General features: G+C 49.7%; 9 protein-coding genes across 9 annotated transcripts; 5 read left to right on the forward strand and 4 right to left on the reverse strand.

Annotated features, from left to right (window-relative positions):
- Positions 1 to 347: 347 nt before the first annotated feature.
- Positions 348 to 1,271, forward strand: rho1 (Rho family GTPase RHO1; the record flags this gene model as incomplete). The annotated part of the gene is made up of 5 exons (XM_040812591.1): positions 348 to 415; positions 485 to 512; positions 608 to 805; positions 859 to 993; positions 1,053 to 1,271. The coding sequence occupies 5 exons, from the start codon at positions 348 to 350 to the stop codon at positions 1,203 to 1,205; spliced, it is 582 nt and encodes a 193-aa protein (XP_040668687.1). The 3' UTR covers positions 1,206 to 1,271.
- Positions 1,272 to 2,108: 837 nt separating this feature from the next.
- On the forward strand, positions 2,109 to 3,499 carry ASPVEDRAFT_42452 (mitochondrial 54S ribosomal protein uL24m). Its single transcript, XM_040812592.1, has 2 exons — positions 2,109 to 2,581; positions 2,658 to 3,499. The coding sequence occupies exons 1-2, from the start codon at positions 2,165 to 2,167 to the stop codon at positions 3,300 to 3,302; spliced, it is 1,062 nt and encodes a 353-aa protein (XP_040668688.1). The 5' UTR covers positions 2,109 to 2,164; the 3' UTR covers positions 3,303 to 3,499.
- Positions 3,500 to 3,505: 6 nt separating this feature from the next.
- ASPVEDRAFT_705626 (putative l-fucose permease) lies at positions 3,506 to 5,559 on the reverse strand. Its single transcript, XM_040816081.1, has 6 exons — positions 5,342 to 5,559; positions 5,181 to 5,281; positions 4,898 to 5,115; positions 4,498 to 4,842; positions 4,208 to 4,438; positions 3,506 to 4,091 (listed from the first exon to the last, which is right to left on the reverse strand). The coding sequence occupies exons 1-6, from the start codon at positions 5,474 to 5,476 to the stop codon at positions 3,709 to 3,711; spliced, it is 1,413 nt and encodes a 470-aa protein (XP_040668689.1). The 5' UTR covers positions 5,477 to 5,559; the 3' UTR covers positions 3,506 to 3,708.
- Positions 5,560 to 6,775: 1,216 nt separating this feature from the next.
- On the reverse strand, positions 6,776 to 9,893 carry ASPVEDRAFT_131443 (calcium-transporting ATPase; the record flags this gene model as incomplete). Its single annotated transcript, XM_040806818.1, has 4 exons — positions 6,776 to 7,102; positions 7,166 to 9,481; positions 9,546 to 9,703; positions 9,776 to 9,893. 4 exons carry the CDS (start codon positions 9,891 to 9,893, stop codon positions 6,776 to 6,778), a joined length of 2,919 nt encoding a protein of 972 aa, XP_040668690.1.
- Positions 9,894 to 11,383: 1,490 nt separating this feature from the next.
- On the forward strand, positions 11,384 to 12,783 carry ASPVEDRAFT_84399 (14-3-3 adaptor artA-like protein; the record flags this gene model as incomplete). Its single annotated transcript, XM_040817528.1, has 8 exons — positions 11,384 to 11,395; positions 11,569 to 11,576; positions 11,640 to 11,686; positions 11,754 to 11,773; positions 11,844 to 11,855; positions 11,941 to 12,215; positions 12,275 to 12,362; positions 12,424 to 12,783. 8 exons carry the CDS (start codon positions 11,384 to 11,386, stop codon positions 12,781 to 12,783), a joined length of 822 nt encoding a protein of 273 aa, XP_040668691.1.
- Positions 12,784 to 13,477: 694 nt separating this feature from the next.
- On the reverse strand, positions 13,478 to 14,853 carry ASPVEDRAFT_62856 (eukaryotic translation initiation factor 3 subunit J). Its single transcript, XM_040815640.1, has 3 exons — positions 14,680 to 14,853; positions 14,536 to 14,612; positions 13,478 to 14,460 (listed from the first exon to the last, which is right to left on the reverse strand). The coding sequence occupies exons 1-3, from the start codon at positions 14,696 to 14,698 to the stop codon at positions 13,756 to 13,758; spliced, it is 801 nt and encodes a 266-aa protein (XP_040668692.1). The 5' UTR covers positions 14,699 to 14,853; the 3' UTR covers positions 13,478 to 13,755.
- An 80-nt stretch (positions 14,854 to 14,933) lies between these two features.
- aspf22 (enolase acuN) lies at positions 14,934 to 16,829 on the reverse strand. Its single transcript, XM_040812593.1, has 5 exons — positions 16,696 to 16,829; positions 16,574 to 16,630; positions 16,172 to 16,511; positions 15,678 to 16,118; positions 14,934 to 15,627 (listed from the first exon to the last, which is right to left on the reverse strand). Exons 1-5 carry the CDS (start codon positions 16,817 to 16,819, stop codon positions 15,273 to 15,275), a joined length of 1,317 nt encoding a protein of 438 aa, XP_040668693.1. The 5' UTR covers positions 16,820 to 16,829; the 3' UTR covers positions 14,934 to 15,272.
- On the forward strand, positions 16,742 to 17,673 carry ASPVEDRAFT_42463 (uncharacterized protein). Its single transcript, XM_040812594.1, has 3 exons — positions 16,742 to 16,828; positions 16,952 to 17,011; positions 17,212 to 17,673. Exons 2-3 carry the CDS (start codon positions 16,964 to 16,966, stop codon positions 17,437 to 17,439), a joined length of 276 nt encoding a protein of 91 aa, XP_040668694.1. The 5' UTR covers positions 16,742 to 16,828; positions 16,952 to 16,963; the 3' UTR covers positions 17,440 to 17,673.
- Positions 17,674 to 17,873: 200 nt separating this feature from the next.
- Positions 17,874 to 19,485, forward strand: rpt4 (proteasome regulatory particle base subunit RPT4). Its single transcript, XM_040815641.1, has 4 exons — positions 17,874 to 18,271; positions 18,339 to 18,725; positions 18,776 to 19,232; positions 19,284 to 19,485. Exons 1-4 carry the CDS (start codon positions 18,055 to 18,057, stop codon positions 19,402 to 19,404), a joined length of 1,182 nt encoding a protein of 393 aa, XP_040668695.1. The 5' UTR covers positions 17,874 to 18,054; the 3' UTR covers positions 19,405 to 19,485.
- The last annotated feature ends 334 nt before the right edge of the window (positions 19,486 to 19,819 follow it).

Here is a 19,819-nt window from a genome sequence, read left to right on the forward strand (position 1 = left end):
TATCAAGCACCCTCCATCCTCGTCATCTCTCTTCCCCTGGGTCCTTCCAACTGCTATCTTAGCTTCTTTCGCACCACATCCAGCTATCTTGCTGGATCGATTTTCTCACCAAACTACCTTTTTTTCTAATCTGCGCCGCTGCGCCCAGTTCCTACACCGTACGTGGTAACCCTTTTCCCTCGGCCGTCTGACTTGTGTCCCTTTCTCAACCATCAACATCCACCAACGGTTCATCCACTTTCCAACGACACTTCTTTTCTCCTGCTTGTTTCAGTGTCTTCTTTATTTTCACTTTTCCCAAAAAGTTGATTTATTTCGACCACCTCGCTGATTTTCTTCCTCTCAAGATGGCCGAGATCCGCCGCAAGCTTGTCATCGTGGGTGATGGTGCCTGCGGTAAGACCTGTCTGTTGATGTAAGTCTTTCCTCTTGAGAATTATTATTATATCCTAGCATCATTTACTGATTGTATTTTCCCTGGCAGCGTCTTCTCTAAGGGCACTTTCCCTGAGGTTAGCTTCCCGCCTTGAACCTATACCGTCGACTACCGTCGATCTCTGCTCATAACTTGCGTAATGCTCTCTGAAACTAACGACCATACTCATAGGTCTACGTCCCCACCGTCTTCGAGAACTATGTTGCAGACGTTGAGGTCGATGGCAAGCACGTCGAGCTCGCTCTTTGGGATACTGCTGGCCAGGAAGATTATGACCGTCTCCGTCCTCTCTCCTACCCTGACTCTCATGTCATCCTGATCTGCTTTGCGGTGGACTCACCAGACTCCCTTGACAACGTTCAAGAGAAGGTCAGCATTTTCCCGAGGAGATATTCGTTGACAGCCAACTGACCCCGTACCAGTGGATCTCTGAAGTTCTTCACTTCTGCCAGGGTCTTCCCATCATCCTTGTTGGATGCAAAAAGGATCTTCGCAACGACCCCAAGACAATCGAGGAGCTGCACAAGACCTCCCAGCGGCCCGTCGGCCCTGAACAGGTAGGATCCCAAACACACAACCTGCAATGCTCTGGACCAAACATCTGACTTGTTCGCAGGGTGAGGAAGTCCGCAAGAAGATTGGCGCTTACAAGTACCTTGAGTGCTCTGCACGAACCAACGAAGGCGTCCGTGAGGTGTTTGAGGCTGCCACCCGTGCTGCTCTCTTGACAAAGACCCACAGCAAGAAGAAGAAGTGCAGCATCCTGTAAATTAGTTTATTCCCCCTGCCTTCGCAAAAGGTTTTTTCATGCGGAGATTATACGAACGGATAAGCGTCTCGAATATTTGGCTGTTTATGTTTTCTTATCTTACAAGGGGCGATGGGATTGTGTCGGTGCTAGTGTGAGTGTGCCAGTGTGTGCCAGATGCGAGTGTGGTCAATATTCAATCACCGGCACATAAGCGTCATGGGACAATCTGGCTGTGCAGTTGGGTCGACTTTCTTCTTTTGCAGACTTCTTTTTTTAGGGAGGCGTTGTCATAACCTTGTGGGCTTTTCATTTTCTCCTGAACCATTCTCCATAGCGCCCCCGAGGCAGCTCGATTCCCACTGGCGAAGAAGGCTTCCTGTTCGTCAGCCGAAACATTGGTCTGCATTACTTGTCTGAGTGGTGTAGAGTGACAATGTGCAACTGGGGATAGTATCGTCTTGCTTCAGCAGCCCAGGGAATTGATCAAGCAAGTTGGAATTTCGTGATCTGATAGAAGATTCCTGTGCCTTTCGGATTTCCCCTAACAAAGTCTAATTTTCCTTTTTCCCCGGTGCCTTAATTGTTTTGGTTAAAGAGAATGCATGGAACTGTCTTCTGTTCTTGGATTCTTTGATGTTTCCCAGTCAGTCTTAAGACTCTCTTGCCTTGAAAGCCCACGTGACATCCCCGACGGTTATGCAGGATACCAAGCAACGCATAAGATATACGATTCTAATTGATTATTTTCCCCTTCTATTTTATGTACAAAAAATAAAACTGGAATAGTGCATTTACAGAAGAATAGGCAGGAATCGTGCTGTTTTCTGCGCTGGGGGCGGTGTCAATCAATCTTCTACTAAATCAACATCACGTGACTTACCAAGTCCGCAATTTTCCCTCCGCGACAATCAACCAGCAATCATCGACCCGATTCCGCACCGCACCCCTTGCCATTGCCAGGCCCGGCCTTTCTAAAGATGCAAAAGATCGTTCGACGAACGGCACTGGCCAGGAACCAGGCGCAACGAAAAGCCATTCGAGCCAACAAGAGTGCCCAACGCGATGAGCTAAAAGACACTCTGCGACAGCGTTTCGCCTACAACCGGATCGAACTCGACAATATCCGCGCTGAGAGGCTACGACGCCGGGAGGATTGGATGCGAGGGCCTTTGGCACCCCAGCGAGATGCAGGAATGGACGGAAAGTCGTTTGGCGCGTTGAGTCCACAAGCGATGAGGCCACCGGCCATTCCGAAGCATTTGCGGAGGAAATATATCAACTTTGCTCCGGGTGATCGAGTGTGCATTATGAAGGGAAGGGACAAGGGTAAAATCGAAGTAGTAACTCGAGTGGATGCCGAGAACGAGACTCTTACGGTGAAGGATCTTAACATGGTAAGCCTTCATGCACTCTTATGCTTGGGTTTATATATTCTGCACCAGATCAAGGTTTAATTATATATGACTCCAGGCCGATGTCTACTTCCCCGAATGGCTCAGCGAACAGTACGGCAACAAGACACCTTTCCAAACCGTTCCCCTTCCCATCTCTATTGACGACGTGCGTCTCGTTGCTGCCCTTGACGACCCGTCCACAGGCCAAACCCGCGACATGATTGTCGAACACATCTACGGGGGCGGCCCCATTCTCGAGCGCGAGCTTGGCGTCGAAACCCCACGACACACACGCTACATTGCTGGCGAGGATATCGAGATCCCCTGGCCACGGTTTGAAAAGCCAGCCGTCAAAGACGAAGAGTGGGATACACTCCGTATGGAGGTCGAAACGCCATCATGGGTACCCTCGCTGCATTACGCGCCCTTCCCGCCTAGTGTGCTTGACGAGCTTAGAAACAAGTTCTCCAAGTACCGTACGAGACACGATCCTGAGTTCGTGGAACAGAAGCGGTTGGAGGATCTTAAGAAGGAATATCTTCAAAGCAGGTCTTTGATGACGCCGAGAGGCGAGCTTATGGCTTTGATTCGGCAGAAGAAGAAGGAGCAGCTGGATAGCATGAGAGATGAGGATGGGAATTTGAAGCTAGATGAAAATACGGCGTCATTCATTGAGAGTTACATGATGGAGAACTCCGCGGGAAAGACGAAGTCTGCTTAAACTTTAAGCAAACTTGGGTTTTGCATCTGAAGCGCCTCCTATTCTTCTCTTCTCCTGTGTGATTCTTGTGCTGTCATGTTATTAATTTCCCTGGGTGTACCTTTTGTATTACTGTATCATAGAATATGAATGTATAAGATTAGGATTAAGATTATTGGCACCACGTGTGCTGGATAAATATTCTACTTACTTCGTACCAAACTCAACTTCATGCGCAAAGTATATGTATAATAGATATTTTTTGCTTTGAGCATGAGGAAAATGCCAATACTTGGTATACCCGAGCCTACTACATGCGCATCCAAATAAATATATAGTTATGTGTCCCGAATCGGTTATATCATAATTCATAAAAACCGTACACTACACTCGCCGCGTAGCTACTCCTACAAAACGGAATTAAGCCTCACCGAACATGAACAACCTCACCCTTCTCGGAACCCCCCATAGCTTCGACGTCTTTCCCATCGGCACCCCCATCGGACTGCAACCCAATATCACTCTCTCCAACCTTGTCCACTGTATCCCTATACACCGGGACAAAGTTCACCGCAAGCGCATACGTCCACGCAACAACCATGAACATGGTTGGCACGATGAATGCGAATCCAGTGTTGTTGCGCATATCGGCGACGTGGGCCAGGAGCGCAGGGATTGCGGCGCCGCCGCTGACACCGCCGACGATGAAGCCCGAGCCACGCTTGTAGTGGCGGCCTAGACCGCGGATGCCGAGGGCGACGATGGTAGGAAAGCAGACGGATTCGAAAAAGAGGGTTAAGAAGAGCATTGCTGGCAAGGAACATGCAGTTAGTTGTTTGCCTGTTTTAGGAAGGCGGGGGGTTGTTTGGCCGAGAAGTTGGAGGAATGGGACGGGAAGTAGAGTTTTCTTATTCTGAGTTACTTACCCACTCCAGTTTGATTTCTCTGTGTCGTTGAAGCGGCACAGAAAGCGACTACGCCTGAGAGGTAGGCGAGGAAAACCCAGCGTGCTCGAATGAATTTCATCATAAAGGCGCCGAGGAATCGGCCAACGGTGAATGCTGCTTGTGCTCCGGCGAGATATTTTGAGCCTGCAGAGCTGCTTGTGCCAGGCCAGGTTTCAGTAACATAGTTGATAAAGTAAGACGCAATGGCAACTAGGCGGAAGGGTCAGTATCTCTGTGGAACTGAGTGGACTTGGAGACAAAGGAGTTACCTTGAGCGCCAGTGTATGTGAACTGGGCAAGTGTAGCATGGAATAGCTTATATTGCTTCCAAAATGGCTTCTCTTGCTCGCTGATATGCGTAGTAGACACCTGGTATGCCATATCCTCATCCGTAACTTCAGGAATAGTCGACATAAAGAACACTCCTGCCAGCAGAAAGACAAATACACCGATAGCAAGGTATACCCATTGCACGCGCTTCAAAGCATTGACATTGTCCGCGGTGTCGGTAAAAAAAACATACGAGGCCAGCGCTGGCGCAACAACAGTGCCGATTCCGTTGAAAGCCTGGGCTAAATTGATTCGGATTTCGGCGTACTTTGGGGGACCACAAACTGCATGCGATTTTAGTATATCGGACGTGCAGAAAGGCAGTATATGCGTCATTACCTGCAAGATACGGGTTTGCTGCCGTCTCAAGCGATCCCAACCCTGAACCAATGACAAATGTAGCTGCGCAAAAACCTCCAAATGACCGATTCAGACCGGCAGGCCACATGCAGAGCGCTCCAATGCCATAAAGGACCAGTCCGAAGATGAAAACAGTTTTATACCCATAATGCCGAAGAATCCAGTTCGCATAGCCTAAGGACGCAAGAGGGTAGGCACTGAATCCACATAATTAGTGAGTTGTTCTGTGAGAGACTAGCATACGGTGGTTGGTAGTACACACCCAAAATACGCAGCTTGCAACCCTGAACTTCTGGTCTTTGTGATGTTGAGTGTAATCTGGAAATGCTTATTAAGGGTATCAAGCAGCCCATACGCAAAACCCTATGTGGTGTAAGCTAAAACTTGAAACTCCATGCATGTGGACGTCTGCCAGTGACATACCCATAAAAAGAAGAGTATAGTGACGAGCATCAAAGGCCATATACTCTGGCGTAACGTTAGGTTCGCGGCAGACGTAGTCTTGCTATTGTCCACCCGAAACCCAGACCGTGTTTTCAAAAACTGCACAAACCCCATTTTGACGAGAAAGGGAAGCAAATCGAGCTGAAATCAGACGTTGGGATTGGCTTTCTTCAGATAACAACCCAATCTGAGTGTGCGACGCCTGAATTTACAGGGGGGAAAAAGATGCACGGGTCAGAGAGCAGCTGGCTCCAGGACTTTATGTACCGATAGGCTAGAGCTATGCGACATCACGAGAGCTCGCCCAGGGTGCCATCAACGTCTGCTGCGTGGGTGCATTTCGTAAATCGCCAATAGGCTGTAAGGAACTCAGGATTGGAAACACCACGTTTCTCCTCATTTTCCTTCTTCTGGAATCACTCCTCCCAGTCTGGGGGAAAATCGAGCATGGTGACTGGTGGAAGTGGACGATCTTTGGCGCAAACCCCAGACCACCCCGTAGACAATTACCGTTCAGTCTGGGGAAGATCGCCGGCACGAATCCACCACTGAGGGAGGAACATGGCACGATCACACCCTGGCTCAGCCAAGCGACAGCGCTTTCGGGCTTATTGCCTGAACGGCTTAATTCGCAGCATTCTTTGTGCTGGTGAAAATACCCGATGCTCGAGTCTGATAGATTCTCGAAGGCGGCAAGGGAAGAAGAATGGATAGACATTCCAGAAATCCACTTCGCTTCGTGATCTGGAAAGCGCCCGTCTTCCCCAATGCAACGCCAAAGCTCGTGAGGAGAAACGGCTCGGAAACTTGGCTCTCCTCGTATGCACGGCAAATAATGTCCAATTAGATTCACCGTAGGCAATTCAGCCTGGCCAGTCGGATAATTCCATCATGATAACCTGGGGGGCAGGATGAAAAACCCGAATCGGTCAAGCTCTTAGCTGTGCGGAAGTGGGTGTTGAAAATAAAAGTAAAGTGCCAGTACTCCGTACAAGGTACAACTGCGATCAGGTGACAAGCACCAATGGCAGGGGTTAGGTTATATACTCTCGGACGGTCTCTGGCTGAAGTTCGAGATATTTGTTCCTCTTAGATATATTCATCTACCATGATACATGCACGCATAACTTGTCCAAAAGGAGCAAAAATGAGACAAGAAAAAAAAAAACCACATTTCAAGGGCCAATGTCTATCTCTATCAGAGGCACCCATCAACACCAAGTAATCCCTTCGCCAACCAGAGTCTATGCTTTCTTCGGTTTTGACGCGGCTCCGTTCAATTGCTCAGCGGGAGCACTGACGGTAACATTATACAAGCGGCGTTCCACAACCTTCAGAGCCTCATCGATGATACTATTGTGATACTGTTAGTTTGTGTGGAAGAGGACAGAGCACGACGGGAACTGAAGAGACTTACATAACGGGGACACTGATTGCCAGGACTGCCTTCCATTCAATCCAATCCAATGGGAGAATTGCAAATAGATTTTGCAGGAAGGGGATATATAGAATAGCAAAGTGAAGAGCCATCGAGAGGATGATGGCATAAACGAGCATCAGGTTGTTCCAGAGACCGAATGTGAGGAGGGATTCGCTGGACGAGAGCGCGTTCATCGCGTTGAACATCTCAATCACGACAAGAATCGATAGTGAAACGGTTGATGCAGAGCGCGACATCTCGTTTGAGAACATCTCACAACCGATCTCGGGAAACTGCGCGGAGCATTTATGGAAGTGAGACTAATCATCAGTTAGCGGGATTGCTCAAGAAGCGGACACCAAGCACATTATCCTCCGACTTACCAGTTGCCAGAAAGAGATCTGAGGGCCCTCTGGGTTGTAAAGGAACCACCAAACATAACCAAAGACAGTAGCCGCGCCAACATAGGTACCGACAACCATATATCTGAAAAGAAGCCAGCCGCCAACAAGGGGCTCATCGCGCCTCCTAGGGGGTCGTCGCATAACGTCATGGTCCGCAGGGTTAAAGGAGAGGGCAGTGGCAGGCAAACCATCGGTTACCAGGTTGACCCAGAGAAGCTGCACAGGAACCAAAGCCTCTGGCATACCCAGGGCGGCAGTGAGGAAAATAGACACAACCTCTCCGATGTTCGATGAGATAAGGTACCGGATAAACTGCTGAGTATTGCTGTAGATCGAGCGGCCCTCCTCAACGGCGACAGTAATAGTAGCAAAGTTATCATCGGCGAGAACCATATCAGCAGCAAGTTTGGCCACGTCAGTACCAGTGCCCATGGCGACACCGATATCTGACTTCTTCAGGGCAGGAGCATCGTTAACGCCATCACCAGTCATTGCAACCACATGGCCAAGAGATTGTAGGAGGTCCACGAGCTTAGACTTGTGAGAAGGCTCAGTACGCGAGAAAAGCGAAGCATTCCGGACGGCCTCAAGTTGTTCGCTGTGCGAGAGGCTATCAAACTGTCTTCCGGTGAAACTCTTGCCTTCGAGGTTCTCAGCCTTTCCAAAAACACCAATTTCACGGCAGATTGATTCTGCGGTGTTTTGGTTATCACCAGTGATCACAATCACACGAATGCCAGCTTGGGCACACTTCTTGATCGAGTCGGCCACCTCCACACGAGGAGGGTCAAGCATCGCAACAAGACCGATGAGAGTCATGTTCCGTTCCAACTGGACGTAATCCTCAGGCGTACTGACTTTATGAAGAAGAGGGTTCGATGCCACGTCATCGACGCTTGCCAATGCGATCACACGAAGGCCACGGCTCGCGTACTCCACGACCTTAGCAGACAAAAGATCAAAGTGGGCTTTGGTCAGATTTACGCGGGAGCCACTTGGCCCAAGAAGAGCCTGGGAGCAGCGATCGAGGATAGATTCGGGTGCACCCTTGACAAGGAGCTTCTGATTATTTCCAGAACCCACCAGAACAGACATACTCTTTCGGTCGCGCGAGAACTCGTATGTTGCCTGCAGGGGCAAACGAGATTCATAATAGTCACTCGAAACGTGTAGTTTTTGCGAAGTAGGCAAGCTGAGAAGCTTATTGTTGGTAGCAACATCATCGGTACCGATCTTTTCAACAAGAACACGAAGCGCTCCTTCTGTGGGCTCGCCAATGCACGAGAACACGCCGGTTTTCTCATCGTGACCAAGTGCAGCAGCGTTGCAACGGGCCATGACCTCGGTCATCTGTCGGACGGTCGAAGAAGAGGCCGCCAGATTCGTAACAACCTTGCCATTGACGGAAAGGTTTCCCTCAGGCGCGAAAGTTGTGCCTTCTACGTCAATGGCCTCGACGTCGGTCCCCAGTTGAGACAGGTAGACGAGCTTCCCAACACTCATTTGGTTGGTTGTCAAAGTTCCGGTTTTATCGGAGCATATCACACTGCAGCTTCCGAGGGTCTCGACAGAAGGTAGAGAGCGGACCACGGCATTCTTTTGTGCCATTTTGCGAGTCCCGAGAGCCAAACAGGTAGTTATGACAACGGCGAGCCCTTCGGGAATGGCAGCCACTCCAAGAGACACGGCGATCTTGAGATAATAGATAGCACCTTTAGCCCATCCACCGTGGGAAGGATCATTGAAATGCTCGACATTAATGACCCAGACCAGAATGCAAATGACAGTGATCACTTTAGCGAGCATATCACCGAAATCGTCGAGTTTCTGTTTCAATGGAGTAGGTTCCGAGATCTGAGAAGTAATACTTTCATGGATATCACCGATTGCGGTCGATGAGCCAGTCAAAACGACGATGGCCGTAGCATTTCCATTGACGACAGTGGTACCCGAGAATAGGACGTTGGTCTGATCCTGCTTCACAGCCTGTTTATCCTTGACCGCACCAGTATCTTTGCTTACACTCTCACTTTCACCAGTGAGAATAGCTTGGTCCACCCGAAAGCTGTTGCTGTGAATAGCAAGTAGCCTGCAGTCAGCGGGGACGCGATCCCCTACCGCAACGTGAACTATATCTCCAGGTACCAGGTCTTCGGCCTTGATGCGCTGAACTGCACCATCTCGAACAACTTTAGCCTCGTTCGCTGAGTATTCCTGTAGAGCCGCAATTGCCTTCTCGGCGCTGCTTTCTTGAGTCACGCCGACGATCGCATTGAGAATGAGAATGGTTAAAATCTGGGGTAGCGCGCAGAAGTTAGAAACTCTGTGGTGAATAACGTGGGCCGATTCCAGTACGTACCACTGCAGGGTCGACAAAAACAGTCCAGTCGTCGCTATCCTCGAGAAGAGCAAGGACAAATGAAACTGCGGCCGAACCTAGAAGAATGAGGACGAGCTGGTCCTTGAATTGTTCGAGCACCAGCTCCCATAGAGGAGTTGGAGGTTCTTCGGCGAGGGCTAGCGGTTAAAAGAGGACATGTTAGCTTTCCGGCACTGGGCGTATTTCTGCGTTGGGAACTAAGGACTCACCATTTGGGCCATATTTCTGTCTTGATTCCGATGCCTGGGAGCTAGACAAGCCAGAGCGCTCCGAGACACCGAAATGTTTCAGCACCTCCGCCGGCGAGAGAAGAAAAGAGGTCTCCATGGACGACTATAGAGACCGGATAGTTGACCAGGACCGGGGGAGCAAAAAGAAACAAAAAGAGCGGAGGGGTATGAGGAGAGGCGGAAGTTGGTCTGGGGAGATCAAGACATGGAACTGAAGCCAGGACAGGTGGCCGAACGGAGCAATACCGTAAATTAGTGAGCACTGGGCTGAGCGGAGGCCGAGTTTGGAGAATCCCAGTCGGGAAAGATCTAGAAAGAGAAAAATGGACCCTGGCCAAGGAGGCGAACTTATGCTGTCTAAAACTTAAATGATGAATACCTGTCGCCGCAGGGATGGCTTCCTTATATAATGTATAATGTTCTGATCTCATCATCAACACTTGTGATCTCTCGCCGCCATAGACACGGCTGGCCCTTTCTCCGTCCCATCACGTCCGATCGCCGTCCGACGATGATTACTTAGTGAAGCCATTAGTGAAGCTGGATCTGGTATTTGGTACTACTAATGGGGCCAGGTACGGTGGACTCAAACGTGTTCTTTTTGACGTAGTTGCCGGCTGGCTCTCGGTACCAAGCGACAGGGCTGAACACGCCCGTACCCCAACCTTGTTGATGCCTTTTCTCTTGATCCACGGGTTTGTTTTCTTCACGCATATCAAAGCCATCGAGCAGCCTACATCCCCATTGTGGCTGTTTCCGAGGCTAACAACAACCTTTTTTGAGAGAATAACATCTCAACTATATCGTGCTTTGGCCTGGTGGTGTAATTAATTGGTTATACTGTTACGTTACTTTGACCTCTGCAAGAAATGCTGATGCCTTGTACCAGATCCACAACCAAGACGAGCAAAGTGGCCCTCTCCTGAGTCATGAACCAGTTAACGTATCTTGCTGGGGAACCACGATGAGCTTGTGGACTTTTTGATGGATCATATGCGATGCAATGCCAGCTTGAGTGCGTCAAGAGGTTCAGAACCCAATTGTCGAAGATTATGGGAGACTTTTGGATTGGAGAACCTTGGGATTTCAGGTGCATCTGCTTCATTCTCACCGGTTCGCTGCAGTCACGCACCGCCATTTCTCTCTCTACGGTGTACAATAATGTACATAGGTACTCCTTAGTCCATGATCATCAGGGTGAAAGCGTGTCTGGGGCAAGGCTGTGTCAGACGTATCCCAAATAAATATCAGGTGATCCGGATCATGTGACTGGATAATGCGTAGTCATGTGCCGGAATGACCAGTTACTGCCTGAGGCTTCAAAGTCCCCTGCCCGGTTGGGTGCAAACAAAACAAACCCAAACAAGCTGGGCTGCCGCTTTCTCGCTAAAGCTGGACTGGTCGTCACCTCACCGTTCCATTGCCTCTGGGTTGCTTAGGATCGTCTCGTCATCTCTCCCCAATCTTCATCGCTTCTGTGCTTCAGGCTCTTTTCTTTCACGTCCTTCGCTTCTTCAACCTCATATATCTCTTCTCAACTCATCTGCGTGCACCGTATCCCTCCCGATCTCAATCTAATCAGCCACTATGACTTCTGAGGTATGTTATTCGCGGCCCAACCCCTCCACCTGGTGTTATCAATCCAGCATGAGTGTTATGATGCTATCGCCTGCCTTTGTCCCATATTTCTTTCCCTCCGCCGTTGATTTACCTCATACGTTCGCATTTTACTTAGTTTATGCTCTTGACTAACAATATTTTACTTTCTGCAGCGTGAGAAGTAAGGGTCTAGACTTTTGTATGCCCCAGATAAGAACCGAACTAACACCCCCTCCTTGTTCAGCAAGACGTTCCTCGCCCGCCTTTGCGAGCAGGCTGAACGCTACGATGGTAAGGCACTTTTGACTTTTGGACTGGTCTGAATATCATGGATTAACGTCTGGTCGCCCCGTTGTAGAAATGGTCACGTACATGAAGGTGAGCCGCTAAGCGCCCGCGATAGATTGTTTTGGCGTATCCTGAACACCACCACTAACTCTTCTAATAGGAAGTTGCCAACGTATGCGTGTTCCCCATCTCAAGCTCACGAGCTTCGTTTCCTTGTCATTGCTCCTGTCGCGTTCCGAATAACTGACCCCTCTCAGATTGGAGGCGAACTTACTGTTGACGAGCGTAACCTACTATCTGTCGCTTACAAGAACGTCGTCGGTACCCGCCGTGCCTCGTGGCGTATTATCTCCTCCATCGAACAGAAGGAGGAATCCAAGGGCTCCGAGCAGCACGTCGGCATCATCCGTGATTATCGCCAGAAGATCGAGACCGAGCTGGAGAAGGTCTGCCAGGATGTCCTTGATGTACTAGACGACTCTCTTATCCCCAAGGCCGAGACCGGGGAGTCTAAGGTCTTCTACTACAAGATGTATGGTGCTATTTCTCCATTATGGGACTGTGGAAGTCAGTGGCTGATGCGACGAATAGGAAGGGTGACTACCACCGCTACCTCGCTGAATTCGCCTCCGGCAACAAGCGCAAGGTTGCTGCTACCGCTGCCCACGAGGCTTACAAGGTATGGGTTTATTTCACGTTGCCGTTTATCACTTAGAATGTAAACTTACAAAATACAACAGAATGCAACGGACGTTGCTCAGACCGAACTTACACCCACCCACCCTATCCGCCTTGGACTTGCCTTGAACTTCTCGGTATTCTACTACGAGATTTTGAACTCTCCCGACCGTGCCTGCCACCTCGCCAAGCAGGCTTTCGATGATGCCATTGCGGAGCTCGACTCTCTCTCCGAGGAGAGCTACCGTGACAGCACTCTTATTATGCAGCTGCTGCGTGACAATCTCACTCTATGGACTTCATCTGACGGCAACGAGGCTGAGAACCAGTCTGCAGCCCCCAAGGAAGAGAAGCCCGAGGAGGAGGCCGCCGCTCCTAAGGAGGAGAAACCCGAGGAGGAGGCCAAGGCACCTGAGTCGTAAGGGCGGTGATCATTGTTTTACTTCTGTGTTGTAGCAAAAAACCGCGTTATGCGCTCGGCGTGCCCCTGGGCGTACGAATACTCCCCCAAAGTGTTTTGCGAAAGTCTGTTGTTTTAGCTGCGTGACAGGTTTGGACCGGCACTTATTTTCCACCTGTTTGGGATTATCTGGGTCGGCCAGCGGAGTTTAACATTCGGAGAGCGGAGGAAAGGGGCGGAGTGGAATTATCTATCTCTCTTTTATTCTCTCTTTTTTTATTCCCACCCCAGCAAGATACAGTGTGTTAGTTCAGGTTTTTTCTCACTTATCGCCTTCTGCCATTTACCCCTTGCCCCTTCCCCTCCATGTTTACCCCCCATACAATCAAGGCTGATAGGATTCAGTATCCGAATCCGAGTAGTTGATTCCATCGCTACTTTCAAGTGTAGGCGTGCCCTTCGGTGGTACTATTATCTCTAATTAGCCCTGCTATCCCTGACAAACCAAGCTAATAATATCAGCTATGGGCACATGCATACTTATGCTGTTGACCCATGGTGGTGGAACATGGCCGCTCCATTTGCTCGTGTATCTTTAGATCGCGTAGTCAACATGACCTTACTAGGTACCCGGGCGTGGCAGATACTAATCACTCAAATTACTACCTTGCATCGGTGTGAACAAAGGCAGAACCACATAGGATCATTTAATCATAGTGTTCCTATGGAGCATATTTCATCATTTTTGAGTGGTTAAACTTTCAAATGCAAGAATACAGTTATTCACAAACTGAAAGAAGTTCTATTGGACTGAAATCGTGCTATATGTTCGCACTGGAAGCCAAGGAATATGTTCAACTTGGAGGATATAGAAAACATGGAGGAGAAGAATTGTCGATCTATAACCTAGATTTTCAACGGAGGAAAAATAAAAAAAACAGGAGGTATGTGGGCAAATACCACGAAAGAAGAAGGAAGATAAAACAAAAGGAAATCACATAAAGTCATCGTCATCCAAACCATCATCGTCGTAAGAAGATGTCTCAATCTTGTTCTCTCTCTGCGCAACCAACGACACCTTCGTCTTCGCAGCCTTGGTCTTCTTGCTTCCTTTGTCAGCAGCTCGCTCCTCCTTCATCTTCTCATTACTCAATGTCGTCAAAGTACTAGCAATCTTCTTGATGTCACCACTAGGCAAATCTTTGGCTAATGCCTTCGTGAACTCCGGCAACCAAAGCGCATACTGAGGCTTCTTGCTTTGCAGAGCCAAAAGCGGCGCAATCGTGCTCGTCACTTTAGCAAACTGATCCTTAGTCGTCGGCTTGAACAGCGACATGGCAGACAAATCTACTGCCTGTGTCGGATCACCCGAAGCATCATTCACAACAACGGTCTTGTTCTTGCCCCGGTTGCGGTTTAGATCAATATCCCCAAAGAGATCCTCAGCGTGCTTGAGGTCAGAGTCCTTTTCGGTTGCGCGCAGACGAGCACGCTTATCGGCCTCATCCTCGTCACTATCCTCGTCCTCATCCTCCTCAGCGGCCTTCTGGCGCGTCTTCTTGTGCTCTGCTATCCGCTGCGCCTTGCTCTTCTTGTTGGCGGCGGCTTCGGCGTCCGCTTTGGCTTTAGCTTCGGCGGCTTTGGCGGCCTTCTCACGCTCTACGTCGCTGTCTTCGGCGGCATCCCAGGAGTCGAGGACCTAGTTTCATAACTCGCCAGTTAGACGAGTTGTTCTCAAGATAGTGTGTAAGGAGGGGGTGAGTGAAGTATATACATCGTCTTCTTCCTCGTCATCGAATCGACGGCGGGCAGCAACAGGGGGAGGAGAAACACTCTCTTCCTCTTCTTCGTCTGTTACAAACATTGAATTAGTACTCCGCTCGCGGGCCACGATGAAGAAAAGTAATTTTGAACTTACCCCACTTGGATGGCGGCATGGTGGCTAGACAGTATTTAGGATGAGTGAGGAAAGTATCCGAGGTACTTCGATATATCGCTGGCCCTGCAAAGAGAGAACTTCCCGAAGCAGGAATTTGTCGTGGACAAAATCGACAATCGTTGGGGGAGGGCAAAAGTCGTTCCTTTTGCCAGCACTTGTTCAATACTGTACCTGGTGGGGCATGTGGTGAGTCACGTGCTATTTTTTTTCATGCCCGATCCTTCAGGAATTCGCTTCATGCTAGTACAGTGTACGCCTTACGAAGTACAACATTATGATTTGAATATGACTAGAGACAGTGGTTGTTCTAGTTACTATAAATTACGATGCTCTACCTGGTTGATTTCAGAAACTTTTCATTAGGCCACTGTATCATTTAATTGGCTGTTAGATTCGTCATCATAAATGTTTCCCTCCTTCTGGCCACCTGTTACCCATACAACTCAATTTAGGCGCTGTTTAGGAGAAGTGAGGTCAAGTGCCGAAGACCTGACCCATACCAGTTCGGGGTCTGATCCCAATCATCCGCGAAATAGCACGTCCGATTGCAAAAGTTGGTTTCATAGCTGCATTTACAGGTTGACGGAGTTGCGGAACTTCTCGCCAGCGTAGATGGCGTTCTCTCCAAGCTCCTCCTCAATGCGGAGGATCTGGTTAAGCTTGGCCAGACGCTCAGACCGGGCGGGAGCACCAGTCTTGATCTGGCCGGAGCGCAGACCCACGGAGATGTCGGCAATGGTGACGTCCTCGGTCTCACCGGAGCGGTGGGACACCATGACACCCCAGTTGTCGGCATAGGAGTCCTTGGCGGCCTGGATGGACTCGGTGAGAGTACCGATCTGGTTGACCTTAAGGAGAAGGGCGTTGCAAGACTTGAGCTCAATGGCCTTCTTGATGCGGAGAGGGTTGGTGACAGTCAAGTCATCACTATTGTTTTGTTAGACAAATCAATTGATAAAGCGAAAGGAAGCACGTACCCAACGATCTGGAAGTCGGAGGTCTTGTAGAAGTAGCTCCAAGCCTCCCAGTCATCCTCAGCGAAGGGGTCCTCGATACTGACGATGGGGTACTTAGAGGCGAGGGACTTGTAGAGGTCGGCAAGTTGCTCGTAAGTGAGCCACTTGGAGGGGTCGCTGTCGGGGTTCTTGAAGTCCAGGTCGTACTTCTTCTCCTCGGCCTTGTAGAACTCGCTAGACGCAACATCCATGGCGATGTGGATCTTGCCGGTGTAGCCAGCCTGCTCAATGGCCTCGGTGATGAGGTCAAGAGCCTCCTCTGCGGTCTGGATATCGGGAGCAACACCACCCTCGTCACCGACGTTACCGGCAGACTGGCCATACTTCTTCTTGGCCAGAGCCTTGAGCTTGTGGTAGACCTCAGCACCCTGGCGGAGACCCTCAGAGAAGGAGGAAGCAGTGCTTATTAACGTTAGTATACTTCTAATGACTGCTTATCCTCACGCGGGACTCACTCGGGAACAATCATGAATTCCTGGAAGGCCAGGCGGCCACCAGCGTGGGAGCCACCGTTCAGGACGTTCTGGAAGGGAACGGGGAGGACGTAGGGCTTCTTGGTTCCAGCCAAGTCGGAGATGTGAGCATAGAGAGGGACACCCTTCTCAGCAGCACCAGCCTTGGCAATCGCCAAGCTGACACCGAGGATGGCGTTGGCACCAAGGTTCTTCTTGTTGGCAGTTCCGTCGAGCTGGTTGAGGAATGCGTCAACCTTGGACTGCTCCTTAACATCGATGTTCTCCTTGATGACGGCAGGGGCGATGACTTCGTTGACGTTCTTAACGGCAGTCAGGACACCTGGTAGAAGAGTATGGTTAGGAGTCCAGTCATATGAATGGTGAATGTTTGGAGGAACGTACCCTTTCCGAGCCACTTGGACTTGTCGCCATCACGGAGCTCGTGAGCCTCATGCTGACCTGCGATTGAGTGTTAGCAACATGGACCCTCTTCGCAATCAGGGTATCTTCGATAGTTTACACACCAGTGGAAGCTCCAGAAGGAACAATGGCGCGGTGAAGACCAGTCTCAGTGACAACGTCCACCTCAACGGTGGGGTTACCACGAGAATCGTAGACAGAGCGGGCGTGGATCTTGGTGATAGGCATTTTGATGAACTAGGGATATGGAATTAGAAAGGGAGGGAGAAAAATTTCGCAAGAAGGAATTGTCAACAAATATGACAGAAGGCGGAAGGCAAACAAATGCTGGTAGTGGTCTAGCAGGCGGGGGTGGTTCACCGATGGCCCAAAATGAATGATGGATGCCAGCAGGTGAGCAATGGAGTCACCGGTCAATCACTGATCGATCGAGACCACATGAACTCGAATTAGAAACAGACTATTGTGGAGGAAGCATACCAATAAATCCAATGTCCAACTGGAGCAGTGGTGATGATGGTGCTACCTTGATGATAAGGAGGGGTCAAGCTTAAGCTGGTGGGATGGTGGGGTTGACAAGCACAAGGGTACTATAAGGCAAAAAAAGAAATGGAACTTACCAAACCTTTGGGGCGGCGAAAAGAGTAAAACAACAACAGCGAACGGAGCTACTGAGAGGTGACAATTGGGATGGAAACAGCTGGTTCTTGTATTCTACGCACCGGAAAGCTCACGGCCAGTTCCTCCGGATCTTTCCAAGGAGATGGTGGGGCAGCAACCTCCTGTTTGTTGGCTCACGAGGTTTCATTACGCTCTACAGCGAGATCTCCCGTACTCCCTCGGGGTAAGGCGGGTGGCAGGAGGCCCTGCGAGAATCAATTCGAATCATCTATAATGGCGGTTATCATCGTAGCCTATCCTATACTTCATCCATCGTGAGCTCTCTGGAAGCACCATAATATTGTAGTTAAGTTTTTGTGACGCAATTGACTCAGGAGCATTCTGTGCACTTGTTCATACCTGAGTCTAGAGCCATTACTGAATGTAAAGAGCTCTGACGTTACTTCACGGCTCTCCCTTCTGATGTATTTCGTGCCCAAGGCCCTGTTGGCAACTCGGCAAGTTCATTGCGTAATGAGGGACGAAAACGACAAAGCCGGAATTGACAAGACACCTTGGTGCCTGAAACCTGGCACCGGATAATAGATACCGCGGTATGCCTTGTGGCCTTATCGGAGCCATAATTATGGCCTGAATAATAGGGCATACAGATGATCATGTGACTAAATGCCTGGGCGCGAGCTTGAGAGAGAGCTCTCAAGCTAAGTCCAGATACGCTTGAATCAGCATCTCCGTCATCACACCGATCCTCCCACAGCCCCAATAACTCCCCTCCGTCCGGTTCTTCGAGGCTATTTGGACTCTTCATTTGATTAATAACCCCTGTTGGCCTTCGATTCATCATGAACGGCGCCGCTGATCCCGAGAGGGAACAGGCGCTGGAGGATTACAAGCGGAGCCTACTGGACCTCCGAGAATGGGAGGCCAAGCTCAAGACGCTTCGTATGGGCATCAAAGACTTGCAGAGGGAGTTTGATATTTCGGAAGAAAACATCAAAGCTCTGCAAAGTGTCGGTCAGATCATCGGGGAGGTGCTGAAACAACTTGATGAGGAGCGATGTACGTTCACCCGCAATAGCTGTGTCGATTTATCATCTTTTATGCCGCGGCAGCTAACCAGAACTAGTCATTGTCAAGGCCTCGTCTGGACCCAGATACGTTGTCGGTTGCCGTTCGAAAGTTGACAGGGCCAAGTTGAAGCAAGGAACTCGTGTTACTCTCGATATGACCACTCTCACCATCATGAGGATGCTACCGAGGGAGGTTGATCCGCTGGTGTATAACATGTCTTTGGAGGACCCAGGGCAGATCAATTTTGCTGGAATCGGTGGTCTCAATGAGCAGATTCGTGAGCTACGTGAAGTGATTGAGTTGCCACTGAAGAACCCCGAGCTTTTCCAAAGAGTTGGAATCAAACCGCCCAAGGGTGTGTTGCTCTATGGGCCTCCAGGAACAGGAAAGACGCTTCTGGCGCGTGCCGTAGCAAGCTCTATAGAGACCAACTTCTTGAAAGGTAACCAGCCGCCACCGTCTAATACCCAAATCCTCGCTAACATGACCTAGTTGTCTCATCTGCCATCGTTGACAAATACATTGGTGAATCCGCACGGTTAATCCGAGAAATGTTTGGTTATGCCAAGGAACACGAACCCTGTATCATCTTCATGGACGAAATTGATGCCATCGGTGGCCGACGATTTTCTGAAGGTACCTCGGCAGATCGTGAAATTCAGCGAACATTGATGGAGCTTCTCAACCAGTTGGATGGTTTCGACTACTTAGGGAAGACGAAGATTATTATGGCTACGAATCGACCTGACACACTTGACCCTGCCCTGCTGCGCGCTGGTCGCCTGGACCGGAAGATCGAGATCCCCCTGCCTAACGAGGTTGGCCGCCTTGAGATCTTGAAAATTCACTCGAGCACTGTACAGATGGAAGGAGACATTGACTTCGAAAGCGTTGTGAAGATGAGCGATGGATTGAACGGTGCTGATCTTCGCAATGTGGTCACGGAAGCGTATGTTGTGCCTCTCTTCCCGTCCCCGCTCAGTAACTAACATCAGAACAGGGGTTTGTTTGCTATCAAGGATTACCGAGATGCGATCAATCAGGACGACTTCAACAGGGCTGTTCGTAAGGTGGCTGAAGCGAAGAAGTTGGAAGGCAAGCTCGAATACCAGAAGCTGTAGACTAGTCGACCGCAGATAGCATTGTCATTTACGGAATCATTGAACAATTAGCCATGCTATGAACCATAAAATCGAGTAGGCATGTGTAAAGTAGTCACATTCGATATGAATTGTATTCTCGTGAAGGTGCCAGTGGGCGCTGTTTAGCGTCTCAGGTGCCCTGTTAAGTTTGCGAAGTGTTTGGGGATATTCCAGCCAAGAGTGACGGTTCCTCGCCATGAACCCGGCCAATTAAAGCGAGTCCGGAATGGAATCACAACATGTGGCCACTCCTTTGTGAACAATCAATCCGACACAACCACAGGGATCGAGGTAACCACCTATAACTGTTGCTAGTGGAGATTTCTCCGCTACGAACGTGTAAACCCAACACATAAAGCTGGCTGCGACGGGTTCTCCAGCGCTCGCTGCACGG

Source organism: Aspergillus versicolor, assembly GCF_001890125.1.
Source record: "Aspergillus versicolor CBS 583.65 unplaced genomic scaffold ASPVEscaffold_5, whole genome shotgun sequence".
NCBI lineage: Eukaryota > Fungi > Ascomycota > Eurotiomycetes > Eurotiales > Aspergillaceae > Aspergillus > Aspergillus versicolor.

Bases quoted from the DNA above. Each gene is read 5' to 3' on its own strand.
- ASPVEDRAFT_42452 (XM_040812592.1), top strand. From the start codon at position 2,165: ATGCAAAAGATCGTTCGACGAACGGCACTGGCCAGGAACCAGGCGCAA. The intron at 2,582-2,657 runs GTAAGCCTTCAT...ATATGACTCCAG, and splicing joins CGGTGAAGGATCTTAACATG to GCCGATGTCTACTTCCCCGA.
- ASPVEDRAFT_705626 (XM_040816081.1), bottom strand. From the start codon at position 5,476: ATGGGGTTTGTGCAGTTTTTGAAAACACGGTCTGGGTTTCGGGTGGAC. The intron at 4,843-4,897 runs GTAATGACGCAT...AATCGCATGCAG, and splicing joins AGCAAACCCGTATCTTGCAG to TTTGTGGTCCCCCAAAGTAC. The intron at 4,092-4,207 runs GTAAGTAACTCA...GTTCCTTGCCAG, and splicing joins GAGAAATCAAACTGGAGTGG to CAATGCTCTTCTTAACCCTC.
- ASPVEDRAFT_62856 (XM_040815640.1), bottom strand. The intron at 14,461-14,535 runs GTATATACTTCA...TTATGAAACTAG, and splicing joins ATGACGAGGAAGAAGACGAT to GTCCTCGACTCCTGGGATGC.
- aspf22 (XM_040812593.1), bottom strand. From the start codon at position 16,819: ATGCCTATCACCAAGATCCACGCCCGCTCTGTCTACGATTCTCGTGGT. The intron at 16,631-16,695 runs GTGTGTAAACTA...ACTCAATCGCAG, and splicing joins TCCTTCTGGAGCTTCCACTG to GTCAGCATGAGGCTCACGAG. The intron at 15,628-15,677 runs GTACGTGCTTCC...ACAAAACAATAG, and splicing joins TCCGACTTCCAGATCGTTGG to TGATGACTTGACTGTCACCA.
- ASPVEDRAFT_42463 (XM_040812594.1), top strand. From the start codon at position 16,964: ATGAATGATGGATGCCAGCAGGTGAGCAATGGAGTCACCGGTCAATCA. The intron at 17,012-17,211 runs CTGATCGATCGA...AATGGAACTTAC, and splicing joins ATGGAGTCACCGGTCAATCA to CAAACCTTTGGGGCGGCGAA.
- rpt4 (XM_040815641.1), top strand. From the start codon at position 18,055: ATGAACGGCGCCGCTGATCCCGAGAGGGAACAGGCGCTGGAGGATTAC. The intron at 18,272-18,338 runs GTACGTTCACCC...AACCAGAACTAG, and splicing joins ACAACTTGATGAGGAGCGAT to TCATTGTCAAGGCCTCGTCT. The intron at 19,233-19,283 runs GTATGTTGTGCC...ACATCAGAACAG, and splicing joins CGCAATGTGGTCACGGAAGC to GGGTTTGTTTGCTATCAAGG.